Raw genomic sequence first — 25,366 nt, 5'->3', positions numbered from 1 at the left:
GTGGTGGATGGCAGGTGGGTGGTGGTGGTGGTGGTGGTGGCAGAGGACGGTGGTAGAAAATAGTGGTGGGTGGTGGCTAGTATTGGGTGGTAAAAAAAAAAAACTGAAAACTCAAAATGGAAACACATTTTTTGTGTTTTCATTTTTTAGCCAAATTTATAAACTGAGACCACTGATTTATAAATCAAAAATTTTACCAAACAAGTTTTTATTTGAGTTTTCTAAATTTTTGTAAATATAAACAGAAAACTGAAAACGTAAGTGTTACCAAACAGCACCTAAGAGTGTATGATGTTATTATCAATGAAAATGTTAACTGGAACATTAATAAACATAATTACTACATAAATCCAATTTATATATTATTTTTTGATTAAATTCATTGCTGTAATTCATAGTTAGTGTGGCATGGAGGGCTTGTTTATTATTTCCAAATTCATTATAGGGAAACCAAACTATAGTAGTGCTATCTTCTTCTTTTTTTAACAAATTCATGTTGGCTCACTAAACAAATCACTTAAAACTTTAGCATGCTCATCTTATAATTCTTAGGGTTAAAAGAGAAAAATGAACCATTTAATAGCTCTGTAAAAATATTAGCAACTTGGTGTTGAAATAGCTTCCTTTTCTTTTCACCGAGCAACAATTCAAATGAAACTTTTTTTTTTTTTTGATCAGCACAAAAAAAAAAAAAAAAAAAAAAAAAAAAAAAAAAAAAAAACCTTTATTGAAACATCATCAAGGCAACTACAACAACAATACAACAATAAAGGAGAGACCAAGTGCAAAAAAATCATAGCGAAACAAATCCATTCCAATTAAATTGGCACTGATATGAATGCCCCAATCATGTGATGGCAAAAGGCCGAGTTTGGTGAGAAACCTAACAAAAGACAGGAAAGCAAAAGCCAACATGGCCACCAAAACAACAAAAAAACAAGCAAAGGCAATCAAACAAAACAACAGACACACCCTTTTTTTTTGATCGGCAAATAAATAAATAAATATAACAAACAAATGTATTCTTATTCCTCAAATTGTATAGTGATATTGTCATGTTAAAAATATTGCATTTCAAGAAAATAATCTAATTCTCACAGGTAATGCTTCAGTGTGCATTACACACCATATGCAATCATACCACAAAATTACGTAAGTTTTCACAAGCTTAAATAAGTGATCTCACAAAAATGCATAAATTAAACACAAATTCACGTAAGTTCAGTTTTATGAATAGACTTGCGCGAATTTGTGTTTAACTTACGCATTTTTGTAAGATCAGTTATGCAAGTTTGTAAAAATTTGCATAATTTTGTGATAAGGTTGCATATGGTGTGCATTGCATACAGGAGAATGCTCATGCTTTTTCAATGGTTACCTATTATCTATTGTAATTAGCTTACACAATCGTATCACATTGCTTTATGGCAAAAAAAGTGGGCAATTTGCTTAATACATATGAAACTTTGATAGAGATCATCTTTTATGAAGAACTCTTTCTAGAGAGTTAGAGAGAGAGAGAGAGAGAGAGAGAGAGAGAGAGAGAGAGAGGAAAGAGTTCTAGAATTGAGAAGGAAAGCTAGAGATTTGGAAGAGATTCAAGGAAAAAATTCCTAGATTTGAGCTAAGGTATGAAAATCTATCTAGAATCCTTGTAAATAACTCATCTTTTGTTTGAAATCAAAAGGAATTTAGAGATTTTAACCTATATGAGTTAGGGTTTTGGGTTGTGTGATTATTTGAACTAAATTTAAGAAATTGAGCCTTGATCTCTTCAACTTTGTTTGATTTGAGTTCAATCTTGTGAATACATCATGAGATAAGCTCTAGATTGTTCATATAACAAAGATTTGTGTAAGGATTATCCATGGATATGTATTTTGAACTTGATCACGTGACTCTTGAATTTATGAAAAAAATGAGACCTTGATTTTGAACTTTAAGCAAGATTGATATGTTTGAGTTGGAATTACACTTATAAAATGTTAGTAAATCATATTTTTGAGTTAGTTTTGCATGAATTTAGGCTTGCATTTGGGTTTGGAAACTTGGTTTCAAAACCTCATTTTCGGACTGTCTGGTTTCGCCCAGATCGCTCATGCAGCTGCGAGCTCCACACAAGCGGAACATGAACCAAAACAAGGGAATGCATTCTGCTTGCTCGAGTGGCTAACACTTCCGCACGAGCGGAACATGACCGCTCGAGCGGTGAGGCCTTCCACATGAACGGACAGCATGGGGAAAATTCTGCTTTCTTTTTGTTGACCTTTCTGACCTTCTGAACGCATTTTTGACCTTATGTAAACACTCTGGAAAATGAAGTGATGATTAGAAACCCATTGAAAAATGATGTGAATCATTAAAAAAAAGTGTACGAAATGGAACGTATTATTTATCAAATGTGTATGTGTGAAATGTTGTGTAGGTCGTGTGTCAGAGGGAACGGCGCAAGACCAAACGCACTGTGAGTTATAAGTTTGTAAAAATATGTTCTTAATTATTCTTTTAGAACAATATGAATGTTATATATGTATATGTACTTCTGAAATTGTATTCTGATATGACTCGAATGAGTTTCGATTAATGAATGTTATAAAGTATTGTACGAATGTTATAAAATGAAGGTAGATGAATTATACATTGGACCCGAGGTCGTTTTGTTATATGTGGGCCCGAGGCTATTTTGTTATATGTGGGCTCGACACCGTTTTGCACATTGAACCCGATGTCATTTTGTTATATGTGAGCTTGAGGCCGTATTGTTATATGTGGGTTTGAGGCTGTTTTGCACATTGGACCCAAGGTCGTTTTGTTATATGTTGGCCCGAGGCATTTTGTATAATTAGACCCGATGTCATTTTGAATGTTTAGGCCTAAGGCCGTTTTGTATAATTGGACCCGAGGTCGTTTTGAATGTTTGAGCCCGAGGTCGTTCCATAACATGTTGATCCCGAGACCGAATGCCAAATTTGAATGTGAAGAAAATTATGGATCATTTTTACTTCCGAAAACTTATTGTTTATGTTAAATATGTTCGATAGTTCAAACTCATATATTAACCCTTTACACTGTCCATTTGCACTGTTATTACTCATTGAGTTTCGCTCACTCCCTATTTTATATGTATGTAGGTGGTCAGTAGGGAGATCAGTCTTAGAGTCAGCCTCAGAAACTGTCTATGTGGACCTGTTATACCAAGCCTCCAAGATGGAGCTTTTGTCTTTTTGGTGTTATAGTTTATGTTAAGTCTTTTGTTTGGTTTTTGTCAAATGGGTTTGTGTATATGTAAACTTAATATTAATGACTCCTATGTATATAAGTTATGTTTGGAAATCATGTTATGTATATGGGAGTTTATCCTAATCTTTTAAGTACTGCTCAATGGATATTATACATAATATTTGTTTCCACTTAAGGCCCCAATATTAAAAATATTTGTTTTCTGTATGAGGCCGTAGGTAATCGTGTGATTGCTAGCCGGTTATGAACCAAACTTTTAGAGACGAGCTTGGGTCATCATAGAGTGGTATCAGAGCACGAATTAATAACTCACACACTGGTCCATTTGAGCAATAAAGAATCTAGAAAAGAGTTAGGACCGTTTGTATTTGTGTTACAAGTGTATGAGTTAAAATGTGAATCCATGATCTTTATGTGAACATAAGAATGCAAGATCTAAATACAAGCGTGCTTTCCTAAGCTTCTTATTGAGTATGAAGTATATGAGAATATATGGGTAGATATGATTATTGTTTGAGCATGAACATGGAAATTATGTAACCATGTGTACATTTCTAATCTTAGCGTGAGAAGTAACCTATGTGAGTATGTGATATGAGGGTGAACCAAAAAAAAAAAAAAAAAGTTATGTGAATTAATGTGTAATTTTGATATTGATATCAATATTGAATGTGTGACTTATGTGAACATGAACATATGAACATGAAAGTTATATGATTTACGTGAACCTACATGTGCAACTCTATTGTTGATGTATGTTATATATATAGCAAAATGGTGAAAACAAGGGTGGACGAATTGGAGGAGTCTACCTCCTCTCAACTGGAAAGAATAGTAGAAGAAATAGCAGAGGCCTTAAGACAGCAAAAGGTGTTAGACCTTGCCTTGATATCTGTGGCCAACATGAACTGATTTCTAGAATGGAAAAGAAAGAAGCAAAGCTCTAATGTGAACAAAAAATTCATGAAAAATAAGAAATGGAAATTAGAAATATCTAGGCAAGATAAATTCAATCAAAGAAATGATTCAATACTGATTTGTTCAGAATGTGGGGGATTTGTTATTGACTTTCCGAAGCTTGTTGTAGATGTGGCGAAATGAGTCATAAGGTAAGGGATTGTCCCCGGATTGAACAAAATGTGAATGGATCCGCTACCTTAGTTGGTTTTGTACCAATGGCAAGACCTGTTACAACAAATGAAATTGCTAGCCAAGATAGAGTAATTGCACTCGTCCCAGAAAACACTCAGCATACTAGGACTGTTGTTCCAAGTACTTTTACTGTTCATGAACGAATGCTTATGTGTTGATTGATTATATTTAAAGAAAACTATATTGTGTAGGACCTGAGATACTTTGATATGAACCATTATAATGTATGATCTTGAGAACAAAGGTAACTATGAAAACTATAAGACACTTTGAAAACAATGGATCGTTTTTACTTTCGAAAATTTATTATTTATGTTAAATATGTTCGATGGTTCAAACTCATATATTAACCCGTTGCACTGTTATTATTCATTGAGCTTCGCTTACTCCTTATTTTATATGTATGTAGGTGGTCAGCAGGGAGATCAGCCTTAGAATTAGCCTCAAGAACTGTCTATGTGGACCTGTTATACGAAACCTCCAAGATGGAGCTTTTATCTTTTTGGTGTTATAATTTATGTTTAAGTCTTTTGTTTGCTTTTTGTCAAATGGGTTTGTGTATATGTAAACTTAATATTAATGACTCCTATGCATATAAGTTATGTTTGGAAATCATGTTATGTATATGGAAGTTTATTCTAATCTTTTAAGCACTGCTCAATGGTCGTTATACATAATATGAATTAGATAAAAGAAGCAAATGGCAAATTTTGCAACATAGTTCTCAACACAAAATAAAGGAGCTGAAAATTGTCACATGTGGGAAGAGAAAATTACACATTCGAACTTACCATGCCAAAGGATTAAAACAGACATGTCAAGCATTCAAAAGTCATTTAATAATAAAAATAAAAAAATTTACACTTCAGTTCAGCAAATACTTTAAAAAAATGTGTTGAATTGATAGAACTAAAATTTCAATTTTTTTTTTTGGGGGGGTAAAATAAGGGCCAAAGCCAGAGCTAAACATGAGGTTCAAGGAAACATGATCCTTGCTTATCCTCAATCAAACTAGATAATGCCGAGGGGGCTACATCAAGAAATTCACGTTGAGCATAACAGTGAAGAGCATCCTTTGCGAGAAAATCCGCACTGTTGTTAGCTTCATGCTAAATGAGATGGAGTTCACAAAGCCAATCACGGGCTACCATATCACAAATTCAAAATTAATTTAAAACCACCTTCCGTTCACAATAGTTAGCATCTAAGTCATAAGTCTCTTTCAATTAAAATTCAAGTCAATTATTAAAAAACATCTCCAATGTGTTTGATAACTTTTATCAGTGAAAACTAAATATGTATTGAAAGAAATAAATTAAATATAACCACATTTCACATCAAACTAAATGTATTGAAAGAAAACAAATTAAATATAACCACAATTCACATCACTTGTAAAAATTTAAATATCACTTCAAATGTGAGTTAAAATTTTAAACTTGCTAAAGATTTTTTCTTAATGCATCTTCATCTGCTTATGCTTAAGTCATTGTTAAAGTAAAACCACAACCATTGCCGATTTGCCAGTCTGCTACCACTACCCAAGTTCTCAAAGCAACCCTTGCACCCCCGCCATCACCAATAATATAACCACTACCACCACATTATCACCTTACTTTTTTCACTTCCGCTACCACTGGACCACCATTATCAATGCCACTACCACCACTTCACCAATGTCACTACACTACCATTATCCTCGCTATTACCACCATCATCACCATCACTCCACCCTAGCACTACTAATGCTACAAATCTACTACCACCCCCACCTTCACCACATCTAACACTACAAAATAAATAAATAAATAAATTAAGGTTTTAGAGACTAAAATTTAGAAGCAAAAATATTTTTTAGAGACCAAATAATTTTGTTACGAAAAGTGTCATTATTATATTTTTAGCAACAAAAATTGGACATTGGTGATGAATTATTATCCTTTTAGAACTAAATTTTTTGTCTCAAAAAATAAACCATTTTGAGACCAGATTATTTTGTCCCTAAAAGTCTATTTATTAGTGACATTTTCAAAATTTTGTCACTAGAAGCCTTATTTTTAATTTTTCGAGATAACCTTTTAGCGACTATTCTCATGATGATAGAAATTGGTCTCTAAATGTCTTTTGCAATAAAATTTTTACTTTTAGAGACCAATGGTCATGCCGCCGCCATTACCATTACTATACTAGTGCCGCCGCCATCATCACTCCATTATTGTTGTTTCCACCATCACCCCAATAATAGTCCACTATCGTAGTCACCATAACTATTTGTCTACTACCACTGCCACCAATCTACCACCACCTTCGTCACCTCTTATCAAGCACAACACAACCACCATCACTCACCAGCACACCGTAGTCTTTATCTTATTTCGTAACTTCTTCTCAAATTAAAAGCAACAATGGTCATGCTTTTAAGTTGTGCTTGGATCATAAATTTGTAGAAGAAAAAAAAAAATGAAAAGAATAAGTAGAAAAAAAATCTTATATTTCTTTCATTTATCTCTTACCATTTCTAATCCGTTCACATGTCCTTCATAGATCCAACATCCAAACATAACCTTAAAATAGTATGTGATCTAGAGTTTCAACCTTGTCTATCAGTCAAACAAATTAAACTAGACACTTGACAGAACCATGCACTAGGATGTAGGGAAAAAAAGGAAAAAGAAGAAGAAACTAGCAAAAGTTAGTAAAAATTAAATCAAATCCTAGTCAAGCAACAAACATTTTTTTTTGCAGCACTTACAGCTCGGAACTGATGTTTTTACTGCAAAGAAAAACAGTTAATAATACCTAACACCATCAACAAAAATAAATTACGGCACAGATACCAATAAATGCCAGTAGGAAGAGTGACAAACATAATCTCTCATTGAAGATGGAACCAACAATAATTCATTAATTAAAAATTTTTGTGCAGCATTTGTTGATGTATGGGTCCATCCATTTTTGTTAGAATATATGCAATGCAAATCCAAGAAAAGTTTTATGCAAATTCTTCCTTATCAAGGAAGAAAATATTCCATCACTTGTCGGTGAATCATGAAACAGCATTTGTTGGTGTATGCATCCATCCATGTTGTTAGAATAATGCATTGCCTGTTCATGGAAAAGTTTATGTAAATTCTTCCCTATCAAACATTAAAGAAATAAAATATTGCATCACTTGTCCATGAATCATGAAACATAGTTAAATACTCACTTATTGGACATAAAGCTAGAAATATATTTGTTTAAGCAAATGCTCCATATAATATATATATTGGATAAGTGGTTTGTTTAGTAATCATATATATGCAAACATGCATCTTGCATATCAACCACAAAATAAAGGATTCTTAAAAGAATTAAGAAAGGTTGGACCCCCCATCATCATCAAGCACAGTGAAGCGAACAACAAAAGCTCTAACAAATAATAACACTCCGTTTAATTATAATGAAAATGGTTGTAGAGCAGAAAAGATAAAGGGAGCAGGGAAAGGCAGCTGAAGAAAAAGGCAGCTGAAGTAATCCTTCAATGCACTGAAGCATCTCAGACTAAGTTAGATAAGTCTCCTCTCCAAGATTTCTGTTCCATGATCTAACACAATCATGAAGTAGCTTTCTTGCGAGCAAACCGCTGCAAAGATTTTGGTAGTTCCCTTTCCTCACTGATCTTCTGCTTTTTCTTTTTAGATGATTCTTCTTCCTCCATTTGTTGCTCCAAGAAAGGCTTTTTGGCTCTCTCGATTCCTTCCTGCCTCTTCTTTGCTTTCTTACTCGGTTTGTTCCTGCCTTTGGTTTTATTCTTCTGGGTAATGCTCTTGGCAGCTCCAATGGCTGCTTCCATCTCTGCTTCTCTCTCCTGCTTGCTTGGCTTCTCTCTCTTCCTCGTTGGTTTCACTGTACCAATCTTTGTGGGGTCCAGCAAAATTGTCTCTGGTGGGAGCTTGTCAAGAAGAGAGCGCACTTCTTTCTCTCTCCGCTGTTTAGATGTTTCAAACGGATTTGCCACCCAAGAATCGAAGTTGGGCTCTCCAGATCCAGGAATAATAATCGATGACCAACCCATGGAGTGCCCTATGCCCAAAACATCTTCGTATGGTCGGAACAACACTTTATTTACTTGGTAACCTTTTGCCATGGAATGACCCATATAACGGCTATAATTTTGAGATCCAGAGAAATCTCCCAAAATCTGTACAAAAGAGCTGGTGGCAGTAGCAAGCAAACCTTTCTGACTGAAATCCAATGTCTTGGCATGGCCAGGTAAAGTTTGAAGAACCTCAAACTTCCTCAAATCCCAAAGCTTTATTTTCTTATCCATACCAGCCGTTGCCATGAGATGGCCGTTAGAGTGAAAGGCTAAAGCTGAAACAGGCCCGTGATTAGCCAGCATCTTGACGAGGGGAGTGGGACTTGTAGGCTTCCACATGGTTACTGTACCATTTGAATGGCCCAAAGCAACAACACTGTTGAAGGGATTCACTTGCATCACATCACAACGGCCTAGACGAGTCCGGTAATTACCTACCATCCCACCAGTAGTAACATCTTGATAGTGGAGCTGCCCAAATTTGTTTATGGAAGCCAAGAGGAAATGGTTCTTCAGAAATTGGAGTTTTAATACTGCACCATGCTCCTAAAGGACACAATGGTAAAGAACAAAAAAAGTTGAGGTCCACAATGCATTTTAAAAAATCTCAATTAGGTACAAAGCATTCAGGAAAAAAAAGTAATCAAAGGCAGCCCAATCACCCCAATCAGTTTGACGCGTACATGAAACCAAATGCTTCCAATTAAATCTCTGTCATCTATACCATATTAACACAGGCATTCCACCTAGATTACGAGTATGGTTTGTCACTGAGGTACTTGAGGCCTGTATATGCACTAACATGGACAGGTAATACAAAGGAGCACTATATGAGCCCATCAATAACATGTTTTATTACCAGTGCAAAGATAGTGAAGTGGTCAGTGATAACCAATATATTGTATGGTAAGATTAGACCTCAACTTCCTACTAAAGCTTAGACCAAATGAACTATGTTAATTAAATGTATCAAAGTAGATTCAAATTGGTTCTGATTTGGATAGCATTCAAGTTCAATAACGAAAAGCAAACTGCTCTGAAGTATTAATAGCTTCTACCAAATATCTTACTCTGAACCATAACATAACTTTGATAGGTTATAGCAGTATCCTTACTATTTCATAGTGGAAAATGAGGGACAACAAAACCACTTCAGCGGCTTGACATCAACTTCAAGGGTATAAATCCTATCTTTGCTTGCTCTAAACAGGAAATAACAAAAGCTCTAGGAACTTACAAGGATATTTAGAACCATGTCAGACACTAGAACAATATCACCATCTCCAGAAAGTGGGAAGCAGCCAATGAAACCAATTCATTCATGCTTGTGGAACCACATAGACTTAGTATGAAGTCCACAGCAATTATGAGATATCTAAGCATAGATTGATATTAAGATAAAACTTTTTTTAAGGACCTGCAATTGTGTTTTAAAAGAAAGGTTTTCCTAATTATCATCTAGACAGACTATAATATATGTTCCTCTCGAAGGCATAATTCAGACTGCCATGAAATATGGAAAGAGAAACACAAGGTGAAAAATGCACTGCAGCTAGTTTCCAGCATGCCACAAGAATCATAAAAACCATAGCATAGTCAACAATGGCACATACAAGTAACTTCAGCCCAGAATACTGACCTTCAGACAATGAAGTTCCGTGCCTTGCCGGTTATAAATGTACAGGTACCTGTCACAGGAACAGCATTCTTTATGGCAAAGCACCATTGACCATGCAACATACATTGCTTTTAGAGCAAAATAATCCTTGCAACAACTTGAGTAGATATTTTTTATTAACACAGCTGGATTTGGCTTCTGAAATGAAAAAGAAAAGAAAAGAGAGAAATAGATAACCCTGGATGGCTTCCTTTAGAATGTGTTTAAAGGATGAAAAGTAGGCGGGAAAGGCAAGGGATATTACTTTATTTCACCATCATACAAATACATATCAACATAACAGTGTTATATAAGGGATTGGCTGATCAAAAAAGTGTTACAAGGGGTTAGAAGGTCCCTTCTTCACTTCCTTCTATTCCATCCACCTTAGGGCAAAAAGAAAACCATAGGCCGAGTATACTTCCCTTGCAGTTTTTTTTTTCCCTTGCCATTTTCCTCATATGAATTACAAATAAAAGAGTTGAAAATTACATCAAATGCTACCACAAAGATGGATCAAGAAAAATAAATAAGTATTTTAAATTCCAACTAGTCTACATGGGGAGTCCAAGATTGACATATTCATTAGTTCTTTGAATGGAAAATTATAAGCAATTTTGTTGAAGAAAAAGAGGAAGAAAGCAGATGTGTGGGTCGGGAAAGCATTAGACTGGAAGGGTTTCCGTTTTTTAATCCAAGAGTAACCTGTTTGAGGTTTCAACATTAAAAAGGATTAGAATATAATCAGCAGTTTCATAATCCTCGGAAATGTAACAATGATAACCTTTTTCTTTTGGATGATAGAACAATGATGACTTCTAGGTGTAAATTCTTTGTTTACATACAAAGTGACATCCAGCAAATTAGCAGCACAAATAATGAGAAATTCATGCATCTATAGCTTGTCATACAAACACCTGTAAATCTTCAAAGAGTCATTTCTACAAATGACATTTCTATAATCACATAACGTTTTTTGTCAAGAGATTGGGGCCTTACTTCTTTTGGGCAGCAGCAAAGAACAGTTCATTGTGCAAGAAGGCCATATCACGCACTGTTTCCCTAACCTAAAAGAGCCAAGCATTAGAAACTCAAATTTGTATATATTGATACAGATAAGCACCTCAATGACTCAGAATCACAATCAATAGAATTGTATTAGATGCATCAAAAAAAATAAAAAGCAATATTTATAGTATTATTAGAACTCTAAGATTCTATATCAGATCCAACCACTATGAAAAGATTTAGCTCAATTTTGAGGGCGGTGACATACTTGAAATTCTTTAATAAGGCCCATATTTTTCATGTCAATGATAGCCAAATGGCCCTTATGTCCTCCAAGTGCCATATACCGACCACTTGAGGTAAAATCCAGAGTGTATGGACCAAGATCTGTGCAAACAGATTATTGATGTTAGGTTTCTATTATAAAATGAAAATTTTAAAAAAAAATAAACATAAAAAAATTAGCAAATGTAATGTAAAAAGATAACAATTCTATATGTCCGGGATAGTTTATGGACAACCATGAGAGAGAGAACCAAAACTTTTGCTCATCAGAGACTGGTCTCACAAAAGATAATGGATCGCTATAGCTAGAAGGGAACGGTGAAACAGGATCCATATAGCCAACCCAAATGGTTTTGGGACAAGGCTTTCTTGAATTCAGTTATGTCTATTTCTTGAATCAACTAAATGCCAACATACACAGCCTTAGTATTCTATAAGGACACATGAAAGATTAATATGCAAAGGGTTTCTAACTAACAGGTTCATCAAAAAAATTATGAATGATGCTTGAGAGAGTATTTTGAAACAATTAGACTGAAGCTGTCAACCTGGTAAGACAATATCATATTGATTCTTTGAACTTAAGATATCTACTTCACGAGCAATTGCCTCCTGTTTGATCCTCCATGTTTTCTCTATACCTTCAGCCTCTAAATAGCCCCCCTCACTTGGCATCAGCCACTACACAAAACAATCGCACATCAATATATATTTGCACTACAAATATGGTACAATCTAACGTCTACTGAAACCCAATTTTTTTTTTTCTTTGTGAGTTTGGGAATGATGATCAGAAAGACTGCAACACAATTGTATAGAATACCATCAGAGCTTAGTACCACACAACATGGTTTTTATAAAAAGAGTTACCAAATGAAACAAGAAAAAAAAGAGAAGGAAAAAACACAGCAGATGCCATTATGAGGATTAGATGAACGTGAACCTACAAATTATGTAAGACTTAAAAAGTAGAGAAAAGAACTTAATCAATTGATTGAACATCAAACCACATAAAAATCACCTTCTCAGCCTTGGCAGCAGCCTTTGCAGATTTTCCATATAATTCTTCTCTAATAGCAAGCTGACCTTTCAATTTTTTATCTCGTAAACCCTGCAAATGTATATGATTTTCAGGGCAATAGAAGAAGAAAGAAATACAAGTGCCTAAGAATCTCAAACACAAGTGTCATACCTCCAAATTAGCACCTTCACCTCTAAGGTACTTTTTTACTCTCATATTTATCTCGTCATTAATCTCCTGCAAACCAAAATTTGTTCATGCATTCTATAAATTTGGGCATTATCATGCTAAACAAACGTAAACATAGAAAAAATTACTGAGAGGTACATAGAGATCTTATGCTAGACTCTATTAGTCAATCAGAATGACTAATAAAATGTCCAAAGATAATCAGCCCTAACACCCTAAAAGTTAAAGGAAATGAAAACAAAAGGCAGAAATAACAAATCTGCTGGGCATCTTACAGGTACTTAAAAAGTGAAACCAAAGTGAAAGAACAATAGGCTGCAAAAGTAGGTTAATATGAAGAAACCAATATCTATGAATATTTGTCCTGCAAAATTGGTTGTGGACTCACTTTTTGGAAGTACAAAAGATGATGAGTACAACAAAGATTACAATCAATTGATTTTCGTATGGTCATTACAACAAGCATTTTTATAGCTGCAAGTAGATATTAAAGCAATTACCTGTTCTATAGGAGGCATAATCTTGATAAGAGTACTATCCTCTTCTTTCACTCCCATCTGAACTTGTTACAAGATGTTGAAGATATAAAATGCAAAAAGTTCAAATAATTAATAATTGACATAATACCGACAATACTTACCCAAAGCAAAATGCAAAACATAAATCAATCAATAAATATGTTATGACCCAACAATGTTTGGAAGCTCCAGTAAGCTAAATTGAATCTAACGCTCCGTTTGTTTGGGCGAAAATATTTTCTGGAAAATATTTTTTATATTTTCTAATATTTGGTACAATAAAAAACGAAAGTTAACAGAAAAAATTTTCCATGGTCAATAGAAAATAAGGTTATATAGGCAGAAAATATTTTCCATTTTACAAGGCGGAAAACGTTTTCCGGGCTAAAACCTTACCAATATCACCACACCACCATCCACCTTCGTTTCATCACCACCACCACCAAATATAGAAAAATATTTTCTTGAAAGCATTTTCTGAAAAAGTGTTCCGTAGAAAATGTTTTCCATTTGAGAATTTTTTCCGCCCAAACAAACACCGCGTAAAGGAGTAAGACATTTTAATTTTTAAGGCAAATTCATTCCTAATAAAATAAACAATGAGAGCAATATCCTTAAAATTTAATTCCAAATCAAGAAAATGTGCCTACTACATCACTTTTGCACACCAGCATAAGGAACAACTACTTGTATGACAATCCTCCAATTCTATAATGAAACACACAACTATCTATTATCAAAAGCTTGCAAAGTTAAATCTTAATTTGAAGTTTTGCAATCAACAACTTCAAGTTTTTCTGTTTAATTAGATACTAGGAAGCACGGGTGCGGGTACGAGTGCGGGTACGCCGATACGGCAAAACCCCAAAAAAGTAGGATACAGGTACGGCTGCGGTACGCCAATATTTTTTTATTTTTTATAATTATGGTTAAAGGATCCAACCTACAAATTAAAATTAAATATCAAAACTAAACTGCTTGATCATGGGAAGGAGCAGAAGCACTTGTAGCAGATGAACCTAAACTGCTTGATAAACTCATTTTCCTATAAGCATAAAAAATAATATTTGTGATTATTCACATTCTATTGAAGAATAACTTTGTTTTAAACTTCTAATTAATTATAATTTTGTTCTAATTAATTTTTTTGATTATTAACATTATGGAAGTACGATTGATTATTAATTTTTTTGTTCTAATTTATTAATTTTTTGTTCTAATTTTTTTTTGTTCTAAATATGATTGAATAACTTGGTTCTACCTCTCTAATTGTTTTTTGGTTCTACATCAGATTCTACCTCTCTGAAGAAGAAAGAAGAAACAAGAAAAAAAAACAAAAAAATTAAAGATGAAGAGATGCAACAAGGGACAAAAACAAGTTATTCAGGGGGAAAAAATTCTGACCAGTTATGCAACAAATTCTGACCAGTTATTCAGGGGACAAAAACAAGTTATGCAACAAGGGACAAAAAAAACAAAAAAACAAAATCTGACCAGTTGCTTGCTTGCTATTTGCTGATATGCAGGGGCACCCAAAAATTCTGACCACTTTCTCACCGGAGGGAAGACGAAGAGATGCAACAAGGGACAAAAACAGAAGCTTGCTGATCTCTGCAAAAAAATATATATATATGAGATGAAGAAGAAGAAACGAAGAAGATGAGGGTGGAAGATGTAACAAAGAAGAGGAAGGCGAAGAAGAAGATGAAGACGAAGAAGAAGATGATGAAGAGCACTCACCGGAACTCCTTGCGTCGCCGTCGCCGGAGGCCTTCGAAGGGAATGGATGGGTCGCCGTCGCCTCGTTGCTGCTGTGTCGCCTCTTGCTGCTGTGTTGCTCAAGTGATGAGTTAGGGAAAAAGTGATGAGATTAGGGCAAAACGTGTATACTCTTTCTTTTCTTTTTCTTTTTTATTTTTCTTAATATTGCTTCGGTACCCCTCAATTCTACAGAAAATTTAATTTTTACCCCGACGTACCCAAGCCGTACTCAAGCCATACCAGATTGAACCAAACGTACCGGACTACTTTTTGCCGTACCCGATACGCGTACCTGCACCCGGTAAGTACCCGGTATGTATACGACACTATTTTTGGAGTACCCGTGCTTCATAGATTAGATATGTGTATGTCATACAGTGTGTGTGCTTGTGACATAAAGAGAGAAAGAGAGAGACATGGTGTGGACTTACTGAGATGAAGGAAACGGCGTTGCGATAGTGTTCCGGAGCTGATTAGTGCGGCGGCGGTGGCGCTGAGATGTTGAAGGAGGAGAGAGAAGGAGTGAGGAGACAAAAAGGCCGCCAGAGTTGGAAAGAGAGAGAGAGATAGGGCATAATCGCTGATACACCATTCTAAAGCCTGGAAAACAAAAACGACGCTGTTTTGAATTACAGATTAATTTGATAAAATAAAATACTAAAAAATAAAAATTATTTTCACTTTCAAAAAAATAATATAAAAATGAAATTTTTTTTTTTTTCTCTCTCTCTTCATTTTTTACCAAACTAGTTTTTGAAGCAAATGTTTTTTTATTTTTTTAAACTCAACCAAATACCTACTCACTTAACACATAATTTATCATTTTATTTTTCTCATATAATTGTAAGGGGATTACATTTTTTATCCTTCATTTTTTTTTTTTTAATTTAACTTTGTTCTCTCACTTTGAATAAAGATTGGGAGCTCTAATTTTAGAACTTAAAAACAGCTCTAGTGATATAACAAGAAGTAGAACCCACATGTAATGTGATGTGTGTGCCTATGTTTTTTTTGTTACTTCACTAGAGCTCTCTTTAGAGCTCTAAAATTAGAATTCTCTATTATTGTTGCGCACTTTGTAATTGCAATGATTAAGACGACTACATTAAAATTGATTTAAAAACTCGGTGGTATTATATATATCAATTAGTATACTAATTAGTGTACCAACATTAGTTATTGACCTCACTCATTATATAAATTACAAATATCAAAAACTTCTTAAATTATGCCACATCATCAATTGCTACACTAATTAATATACTAATTAATGCATATAGTATTATTCTTAAAAACTTGAGGTATCATGAGGAATTACTTATGATGATACATTAAATATTTTCACATAATTCAATATCCACTTTGATGTAGTACATCTCCTATGGATTTGGGGTCACTGCTGTGGCTAATGCACAGCAGTGACTGTTGTGTTACATTTTGTGATGTATTATGGGTTTATTTTTATGATTTGAACCGTTCATTTTGTAGGATTTGTTGAGTACTTCAAGCCTAACAAAAATCATATTAATCGGATATCAACAACTATATGATCAAATTGCATATTTTTACACTATTTTTCAAAAGAAAAACTTCTTAGTTTGTTTTTTTGGTTATCAATCATATAGTTATTGGTATCCGATTAATATGATTTTTGGTAGGTTTGAAGTACTCAACAAACCCTACAAAATGAATGGTTCAGATCATAAAAATAATCTCATAATGCATCACAAAATGTAACACAACAGTCACTGCTGTGCATTAGCCACAGCAGTGACCCCAAATCCATCTCCTATAGATTGACAAATATTAAATTCACCTTACAATACTTAATTTTCAAATTAGATTGAATTGGAGGTAGTTTCTTACCCGTTCACAGGCACAAACAACACAATTTAGAGAATCTATTTCCGATTAAATTTTGTTCAATTATCCACTAAAGGGTGAGTATAGTTCAATTTGTTTTGGTTTAAGACTAAACCAAAGACTAAATCATTGCCTAAAGTATTGAAAAATTTGAAACCAAATTAATAAAATGCAATTTAGTTCAATTTAGAATTACGATTTTTATAAGCCTTGTTATTACTCACAATATATTCACAAAGTATTACTCATAAAGAAATAATATGCCATCATCTTACATACACAAATGGGCAATTACCTGTTCTACAGGAGGCATAATCTTGGTAAGAGTACTATCATCTTTTTTCACTCCCATCTGAACTTGTTACAAGATGTTGAAGATATAAAATGCAAAAAGTTCAAATAGTTAATAATTGACATAATACCGACAATATTTACCCAAAGCAAAATGCAAAACATAAATCAATCAATAAATATGTTATGACCCAACAATGTTTGGAAGCCCCAGTAAGATAAATTGTATCTAATGCTCCGTTTGTTTGGGCGAAAATATTTTCTGAAAAATATTTTTTGTATTTTCTGATATTTGGTACAATAAAAAACGAAAGTTAACAGAAAATAAGGTTATATAGGCAAAAAATATTTTCCATTTTACAAGGCGAAAAACGTTTTCCGGACTAAAGCCTTACCAATATCACCACATCACCATCCACCTCCGTTTCATCACCACCACCACCACCAAATATAGAAAAATATTTTCTTGAAAACATTTTCTTAAAAAGTGTTCCATAGAAAATGTTTTCCATTTGAGAATTTTTTCCGCCCAAACAAACACCGCGTAAAGGAGTAAGACATTTTAATTTTTACGGCAAATTCATTCCTAATAAAATAAACAAGGAGAGTAATATCCTTAAAATCTAATTCCAAATCAAGAAAATGTGCCTACTACATCAGTTTTGCACACCAGCATAAGGAACAACTACTTATACGACAATCCTCCAATTCTATAATGAAAAACACAATTGAAAGTGAAAATAATTTTTATTTTTTAGTATTTTATTTTATCAAATTAATCTATAATTCAAAACAGCGTCGTTTTTGTTTTCTAGGCGTTGGAATGGTGTATCAGCAATGGTGCCCTATCTTTCTCTCTCTCTCTCTCTCTCCAACTCTCGCGGCCTCTCTGTCTCCTCGCTCCTTCTCTCTCCTCCTTCAACATCTCAGCGCCACCGCCGTTGCACAAATCACCTCCGGAACACTGTCGCAACGCCGTTTCATCTATCTCGGTATCTCTCTCTCTCTCTCTCTCTCTCTCTCTCTCTCTCTCTCTCCAACTGTCGCGGCCTCTCTGTCTCCTCGCTCTTTCTCTCTCCTCCTTCAACATCTCAGCGCCACCGCCGTCGCACTAATCACCTTCGGAACACTATCGCAATGCCGTTTCCTCCATCTCGGTAAGTCCACACCATGTCTCTCTTTCTCTCTCTATGTTGCAAGCACACACACTGTATGGCACACACATCTAATTAAACAGAAAAACTAGAAGTTGTTGATTGCAAAACTTCAAATTAAGAATTAACTTTGCAAGCTTTTGATAATAGATAGTTGTGTTTTTCATTATAGAATTTGAGGATTGTCGTACAAGTAGTTGTTCCTTATGCTGTTGTGTAAAACTGATGCAGTAAGCACATTTTCTTGATTTGGAATTAAATTTTAAGGATATTAGTCTCATTGTTTATTTTATTAGGAATGAATTTGCCTTAAAAATTAAAATGTCTTACTCCTTTACGCGGTGTTTGTTTGGGCGGAAAAAATTCTCAAATAGAAAACATTTTCTATGGAACACTTTTTCAAAAAATGTTTTCTAGGAAATATTTTTCTATATTTGGTGGTGGTGGTGATGAAACGAAGGTGGATGGTGGTGTGGTGATATTGGTAAGGCTTTAGTCCGGAAAATGTTTTTCGCCTTGTAAAATGGAAAATATTTTCTGCCTATATAACCTTATTTTTTCTGTTGCCCATGGAAAATGTTTTTTGTTAACTTTCATTTTTTATTGTACCAAATATCAGAAAATACAAAAAATATTTTCTAGAAAATATTTTTGCCCAAACAAATGGAGCGTTAGATACAATTTATCTTACTGGTGCTTCCAAACATTGTTGGGTCATAATATATTTATTTATTGATTTATGTTTTGCATTTTGCTTTGGGTAAGTATTGTTGGTATTATGTCAATTATTAACTATTTGAACTTTTGCATTTTATATCTTCAACATCTTGTAACAAGTTCAGATGGGAGTGAAAGAAGAGGATAGTACTCTTACCAAGATTATGCCTCCTATAGAACGTAATAATAATTTTTATTTTTTAGTATTTTATTTTATTAAATTAATCTATAATTCAAAACAGTGTCGTTTTTGTTTTCTAGGCTTTGGAATGGTGTATCAGCGATTGTGCCCTATCTCTCTCTCTCTCTCTAACTCTCGCGGCCTCTCTGTCTCCTCGCTCATTCTCTCTCCTCCTTCAACATCTCAGCGCCACCGCTGCCGCACTAATCACCTCCGGAACACTGTCGCAACGCCGTTTCCTCCATCTCAGTATCTCTCTTTCTCTCTCTCCAACTCTCGCGGCCTCTCTGTCTCTTCGCTCTTTCTCTCTCCTCCTTCAACATCTCAGCGCCACCGCCGCCGAAAATGTGCCTACTAAATCAGTTTTGTACACTAGCATAAGGAACAACTACTTGTATGACAATCCTCCAATTCTATAATGAAACACACAACTATCTATTATTAAAAGCTTGCAAAGTTAAATCTTAATTTGAAGTTTTGAAATCAACAACCTCAAGTTTTTCTGTTTAATTAGATATGTGTGTGCCATACTGTGTGTGTGTTTGTGACATAAAGAGAGAGAGAGAGAGAGAGAGAGAGAGAGAGACATGGTGTGGACTTACCGAGATAGAGGAAACGGCGTTGTAACAGTGTTCCGGAGGTGATTAGTGCGGCGGCGGTGGCACTGAGATGTTGAAAAAGGAGAAAGAAAAAGCAAGGAGACAGAGAGGCCGCGAGAGTTGGAGAGAGAGAGAGAGGAAGAGAGGGCACAATCGCTGATACACCATTCCAAAGCCTAGAAAACAAAAACGACGCTGTTTTGAATTATAGATTAATTTGATAAAATAGGTTAATATGAAGAAACCAATATCTATTAATATTTGTCCTGCAAAATTGGTTGTGGACTCACTTTTTGGAAGTACAAAAGATGATGAGTACAACAAAGATTACAATCAATTGATTTTCGAATAGTCATTACAACAAGCATTTTTATAGCTGCAAGTAGATATTAAAGCAATTACCTATTCTATAGGAGGCATAATCTTGGTAAGAGTACAATCCTCTTCTTTCACTCCCATCTGAACTTGTTACAAGATGTAGAAAATATAAAACGCAAAAAGTTCAAATAGTTAATAATTGACATAATACCGACAATACTTACCCAAAGCAAAATACAAAACATAAATCAATCAATAAATATGTTATGACCCAACAATGTTTGGAAGCCCCAGTAAGATAAATTGTATCTAACGCTCCGTTTGTTTGGGCGAAAATATTTTCTGGAAAATATTTTTTGTATTTTCTGATATTTGGTACAATAAAAAACGAAAGTTAACAGAAAATAAGGTTATAAAAGCAGAAAATATTTTCCATTTTACAAGGCGGAAAACGTTTTCCGAACTAAAGCCTTACCAATATTACCACACCACCATCCACCTTCGTTTCATCACCACCACCACCAAATATAGAAAAATATTTTCTTGAAAACATTTTCTGAAAAAGTGTTCCGTAGAAAATGTTTTCCATTTGAGAATTTTTTCCGCCCAAACAAACACCGCGTAAAGGAGTAAGACATTTTAATTTTTAAGGCAAATTCATTCATAATAAAATAAACAATGAGAGTAATATCCTTAAAATTTAATTCCAAATCAAGAAAATGTGCCTACTACATCAGTTTTGCACACCAGCATAAGGAACAACTACTTGTACGACAATCCTCCAATTCTATAATGAAACACACAAATATCTATTATCAAAAGCTTGCAAAGTTAAATCTTAATTTGAAGTTTTGCAATTAACAACTTCAAGTTTTTCTATTTAATTAGATACTAGGAAGCACGGGTGCGGGTGCATGTACGAGTACGGTACGGGTACGAGTGCGGCTACGCCAATACGGCAAAACTCCAAAAAAATAGGATACGGGTACGGCTGCGGTACGCCGATATTTTTTTTATCTTTTATAATTATGGTTAAAGGATCCAACCTACAAATTAAAATTAAATATCAAAACTAAGCTGCTTGATCAATGGAAGGAGCAGAAGCACTTGCAGCAGATGAACCTAAAATGCTTGATGAACTCATTTTCCTATAAGCATAAAAAATAATATTTGTGATTATTAACATTCTGTTGAGGAATAACTTTGTTTTAAACTTCTAATTAATTTTTTTGATTAATATTCTTCTGTTGAGGGATAAGTTTGTTCTAATTAATTTTTTTGATTATTAACATTACGTAAGTATGATTGATTATTAATTTTTTTTGTTCTCATTTATTAATTTTTTGTTCTATTTTTTTTTTTGGTTCTAAATATGATTGAATAACTTGGTTCTACCTCTCTAATTTTTTTTGGTTCTACATCAAATTCTACCTCTCTGAAGAAGAAACAAGAAACAAGAAAAAAAACAAAAAAAATAAAGATGAAGAAATGCAACAAGGGACAAAAACAAGTTATTCAGGGGAAAAAAATTCTGACCAGTTATGCAACAAATTCTGACTAGTTATTCAGGGGACAAAAACAAGTTATGCAACAAGGGACAAAAAAAACAAAAAAACAAAATCTGACCAGTTGCTTGCTTGCTGTTTGCTGATATGCAGGGGCACCCAAAAATTCTGACCACTTTCTCATCGGAGGGAAGACGAAGAGATACAACAAGGGACAAAAACAGATGCTTGCTGATCTCTGCAAAAAAAAAATATATATATATATATATATGAGATGAAGAAAAAGAAACGAAAAAGATGAGGGTGGAAGATATAACAAAGAAGAAGAAGGCGAAGAAGAAGATGAAGAGCACTCACCGGAACTCCTTGCGTCGCCGTCACCGGAGGCCTTCGAAGGGAATGGATGGGTCACCGTCGCCTCTTTACTGCTGTGTCGCCTTTTGCTGCTATGTTGCTCAAGTGATGAGTTAGGGCAAAAGTGATGAGATTAGGGCAAAACGTGTATATTCTTTATTTTATTTTCTTTTTTATTTTTCTTAATATTGCTCCGGTACCATGAATTCTCCAGAAAATTTGATTTCTGCCCCGACGTACCCAAAACACACCAAAGGCGTACCCATGCCGTACCAAAGCCGTACCAGATTGAACCAAACGTACCGAACTACTTTTTGCCATACTCGGTACGCGTGCAGCCGTATCGGTACGCATACCCGCACCCGGTACGTGTACGACACTATTTTTTGAGTACCCGTGCTTCATAGATTAGATATGTGTGTGCCATACAGTGTGTGTGCTTGTGACATAGAGAGAGAGAGAGAGAGAGAGAGAGAGAGAGATGGTGTGGACTTACCGAGTTGGAGGAAACGGCGTTGCGATAGTGTTCTAGAGGTGATTAGTGCGGCGGCGGTGGCGCTGAGATGTTGAAGGAGGAAAGAGAAGGAGTGAGGAGACAGAGAGGCCGCGAGATTTGGAAAGAGAGAGAGAGAGAGATAGGGCACAATTGCTAATACACCATTCCAAAGCCTAGAAAACAAAAACGACCCTGTTTTGAATTATAGATTAATTTGATAAAATAAAATACTAAAAAATAAAAATTATTTTCACTTTCAAAAAAATAATATAAAAATTAAAGTTTTTTTTTTTTTTCTCTTCATTTTTTACCAAACTAGTTTTTGAAACAAATGTTTTTTTTGTTTTTTTAAACTCAACCAAATACCTACTCACTTAACACATAATTTATCATTTTATCTTTTTCATATAATTGTAAGGGGAGTACATTTTTTATCCTTCATTTTTTTTTTTAATTTAACTTTGTTCTCTCACTTTGAATAAAGATTGGGAGCTCTAATTTTAGAACTTAAAAAGAGCTCTAGTGATATAACAAGAAGTAGAACCCACATGTAATGTGATGTGTGTGCCTATGTTTTTTTTGTTTCTTCACTAGAGCTCTCTTTAGAGCTCTAAAATTAGAATTCTCTATTATTGTTGCTCACTTTGTAATTGCAATGATTAAGACGACTACATTAAAATTGATTTAAAAACTCAGTGGTATTATATATATCAATTAGTATACTAATTAGTGTACCAACATTAGTTATAACATTATTATTAACCTCACTCATTATATAAATTACTAATATCAAAAATTTCTTAAATTATGTCACATCATCAATTGATACACTAATTAATATACTAATTAATGCATATAGTATTATTCTTAAAAACTTGAGGTATCATGAGGAATTACTTATGATGATACATTAAATATTTTCACATAATTCAATATCCACTTTGATGTAGTGCATCTCCTATAGATTGACAAATATTAAATTCACCTTACAATACTTAATTTTCAAATTAGATATATTAAATTCACCCTACAATACTTAATTTTCAAGTTGGATTGAATTGGAGGTAGTTTCTTACCCATTCACAGGCTCAAACACCACAATTTAGAGAATCTATTTCCGATTAAATTTTGTTCAATTATCCACTAAAGTAGGGGTGAGTACAGTTCAATTTGTTTTGGTTTAAGACTAAACCAAAGACTAAATCATTGCCTAAAGTATTGAAAAATTTGAAACCAAATTAATAAAATGCAATTTAGTTCAATTTAGAATTACGATTTTTATAAGCCTTGTTATTACTCACAATATATTCACAAAGTATTACTCATAAAGCAATAATATGCCATCATCTTACATACCCAAATGGTTTAGATGCTTGTTTAAAAATAATTCTAATACTATACAATAAAACACTTTCAAGAGTGGAGGGGGTGAATGAGATACTAATTAGAGTAGGTTCAATTTAGAATTACGATTTTTTTAAGCCTTGTTGTTGTTCAGAATATATTCACATAGTATTACTCATAAAGCAATAATATACCATCATCTTACATACACAAATGGTTTAGATGCTTGTTTAAAAATAATTCCAAGACTATACAATAAAACACTTTCAAGTGTAAATGGTTAATGAGATACTAATTAGATTAGGTACTTAAGTATAGGACTGTAAATCAAAAGAATCATTCATAAATAGGCTCAAATTTGGCTTTATAAAAGCACATTCAAACTTAGTTCGTTAATTTATTTATTTATTTATTTTTTTGTTGCATTTGAGCTCAAGCTCAAACTCGTTAAAATTTTAATAAACAAATCTAAACGTATTAAAGCTCAGCTTGTTAGTAGCCTCGTTTAATATTTATTATTTATATATTAAATAATATAAAAATATGTATAAAAAAGAATAAGATAAATATATTATTTATATATTTAAAAAATGTAAATGTAAATAATAGTTAACTATTGATAATACATTTATATAACAGTGATAGATATTGTTATTTTAGTAAAATATTGACTTTTTTAATATGTTTATATATAATTGTAAAATTTTAATTATAATTATAATTTTAGTCTCATTTGCAAGTATGAAATTATAATTTTTGTAGCTCAGTAAGGCCTGTGAACAGGTTCGAACTTGAGCCAAATTAACTCGAGTCAAGCCTAAGCCAATTCGGCTCAAGTTCGGGTCGTTAAATTTTTATTAAATTCTAGTTTGGACTCGTTAAAATCTTAACAAACATATCTAAACATACTAAAACTCAATTTGACTCGTTTGCATTCCTACTTAAATATCTACAAGGAATAATAAATTATAGGGAAAATTAGTCTAGGGTCCCTCCCCCACTTTTCGTAATGGAAGAGATCCACAAAATTATTTTTTGATGTCTAAGATCCCTAAACATATATCAGAGAAATTTGACTCTTTACCCACGATTCCTCTCTCTCTCTCTCTCCTACAACCAAATGAACAAAAGCTTCAAGATCTTCCCCTACCCCCAAATCCCACCCCTTCGACAACGTCCTCCTCTGAGTCTCCGTTGATCGAGATTGCTTTCTACACAAGTAGCGGCAACCTGGATGAGTTTTTCCATCTCAGCAAGAGAAGTCGCAGTGGCGCTCGCAATCTCCGGATCAATCAACTCGGTCTCTCTTTTCTCAGAAACCGCTGACCAGAGCTGTCAGGATTCAGTGGTGTTGTATACAGATTCTGTTAGAGTTAATGGGTTTTCTTCTGTTGGGGAGAAAGAGAGACTTGGGTCTTTGATTGGTGTAGGGAATGGCCGGTTGGGTATAATAGTTGGTGAGAATAAGATGGGGAAAGATGATGTTTCAGAAACATTGGAGGCCTTGTAGGATGATGGGTATGGGGGCAAGACTGTCAAGGATTACCTTGATAATGCCAAGGAGATTATTAAGCCTGACGGAGGGCCTCCCCGGTGGTTCTGCCCCGTGGAGTGTGGGTGTCCTTTGAAAGA

General features: G+C 34.1%; 1 protein-coding gene and 2 long non-coding RNA genes across 4 annotated transcripts in view; 1 reads left to right on the top strand and 2 right to left on the bottom strand.

The window, feature by feature from the left end:
• The window catches only part of LOC114304838 (uncharacterized), a 91,936-nt gene extending 69,898 nt beyond the window's left edge, over window positions 1-22,038 (bottom strand). The window contains exons 1-2 of the long non-coding RNA XR_014348243.1: window positions 21,898-22,038; window positions 21,662-21,778 (exon numbers count right to left, since the gene is read on the bottom strand). This is a non-coding gene — a long non-coding RNA (uncharacterized LOC114304838). The remainder of the gene's footprint in view (window positions 1-21,661; window positions 21,779-21,897) is intronic.
• On the top strand, window positions 1,294-4,995 carry LOC114276862 (uncharacterized). 2 transcript variants are annotated; one of them, XR_003634398.2, is made up of 3 exons: window positions 1,408-1,629; window positions 2,092-2,464; window positions 4,802-4,995. It is a non-coding gene; the product is annotated as an uncharacterized LOC114276862 (long non-coding RNA). The 2 variants fall into 2 exon arrangements; XR_014349828.1 differs by lacking the exon at window positions 4,802-4,995 and having other exon boundaries at window positions 1,294-1,629; window positions 2,092-3,372.
• LOC114276871 (putative U3 small nucleolar RNA-associated protein 7) lies at window positions 7,627-15,043 on the bottom strand. Its single transcript, XM_028218710.2, has 10 exons — window positions 14,892-15,043; window positions 14,646-14,762; window positions 13,134-13,190; window positions 12,616-12,681; window positions 12,445-12,534; window positions 11,972-12,104; window positions 11,407-11,525; window positions 11,130-11,197; window positions 10,113-10,161; window positions 7,627-9,019 (listed from the first exon to the last, which is right to left on the bottom strand). Exons 3-10 carry the CDS (start codon window positions 13,188-13,190, stop codon window positions 7,988-7,990), a joined length of 1,614 nt encoding a protein of 537 aa, XP_028074511.1. The 5' UTR covers window positions 14,646-14,762; window positions 14,892-15,043; the 3' UTR covers window positions 7,627-7,987.
• Window positions 22,039-25,366: the final 3,328 nt, after the last annotated feature.

The sequence above is a fragment of the Camellia sinensis genome, chromosome 13 (assembly GCF_055761805.1).
Source record: "Camellia sinensis isolate YWXY chromosome 13, ASM5576180v1, whole genome shotgun sequence".
NCBI classification, from domain to species: domain Eukaryota; kingdom Viridiplantae; phylum Streptophyta; class Magnoliopsida; order Ericales; family Theaceae; genus Camellia; species Camellia sinensis.
This window is presented reverse-complemented; position numbering and strand designations above follow the sequence as displayed.